The sequence below is a fragment of the Penaeus monodon genome, chromosome 34 (assembly GCF_015228065.2).
Source record: "Penaeus monodon isolate SGIC_2016 chromosome 34, NSTDA_Pmon_1, whole genome shotgun sequence".
NCBI lineage: Eukaryota > Metazoa > Arthropoda > Malacostraca > Decapoda > Penaeidae > Penaeus > Penaeus monodon.
The window spans coordinates 9,524,742-9,525,050 of NC_051419.1; the positions used below are offsets into that span (position 1 = coordinate 9,524,742).

At 57.3% G+C, this 309-nt stretch overlaps 1 protein-coding gene across 1 annotated transcript in view; it reads right to left on the reverse strand.

Moving 5' to 3' along the window:
* LOC119594813 (protein O-linked-mannose beta-1,2-N-acetylglucosaminyltransferase 1-like) overlaps nucleotides 1–309 on the reverse strand; it is a gene marked incomplete in the record, with an annotated part of 15,208 nt that overhangs the window by 4,791 nt on the left and 10,108 nt on the right. Inside the window, 1 exon segment of the mRNA XM_037943904.1 lies at nucleotides 47–307. Within this exon segment, the coding sequence (XP_037799832.1) occupies nucleotides 47–307 (261 nt within the window).

The window sequence follows — 309 nt, forward strand, 5'->3', positions numbered from 1 at the left end:
CCCAATCCCTTTCCTATCAAATCATACATAGTCTCCCACTTCGCACCTCAGTATATCGGGCGAAAGAATCAAATCGTCCTCGAGCAGAATAGCTTTGTCCGCCGTCGAAAAGCGAGCGAAAACGGAGTGCAGAGCGAAGCGGATGTTCGCGTTCGTACGCTCGTTTCCAGCGCTTTCGGGGGCGTGGACGGCGACGGGAAGCTTCAGCACCTCAGCCAAGGCGATGGTCTCTCCGTGGGCTCCGTCGACGACTATGAGCACAGGGGTTTGCCACGACCCGGGCACGGTGAAGAGTTGGCGGAGTAACCT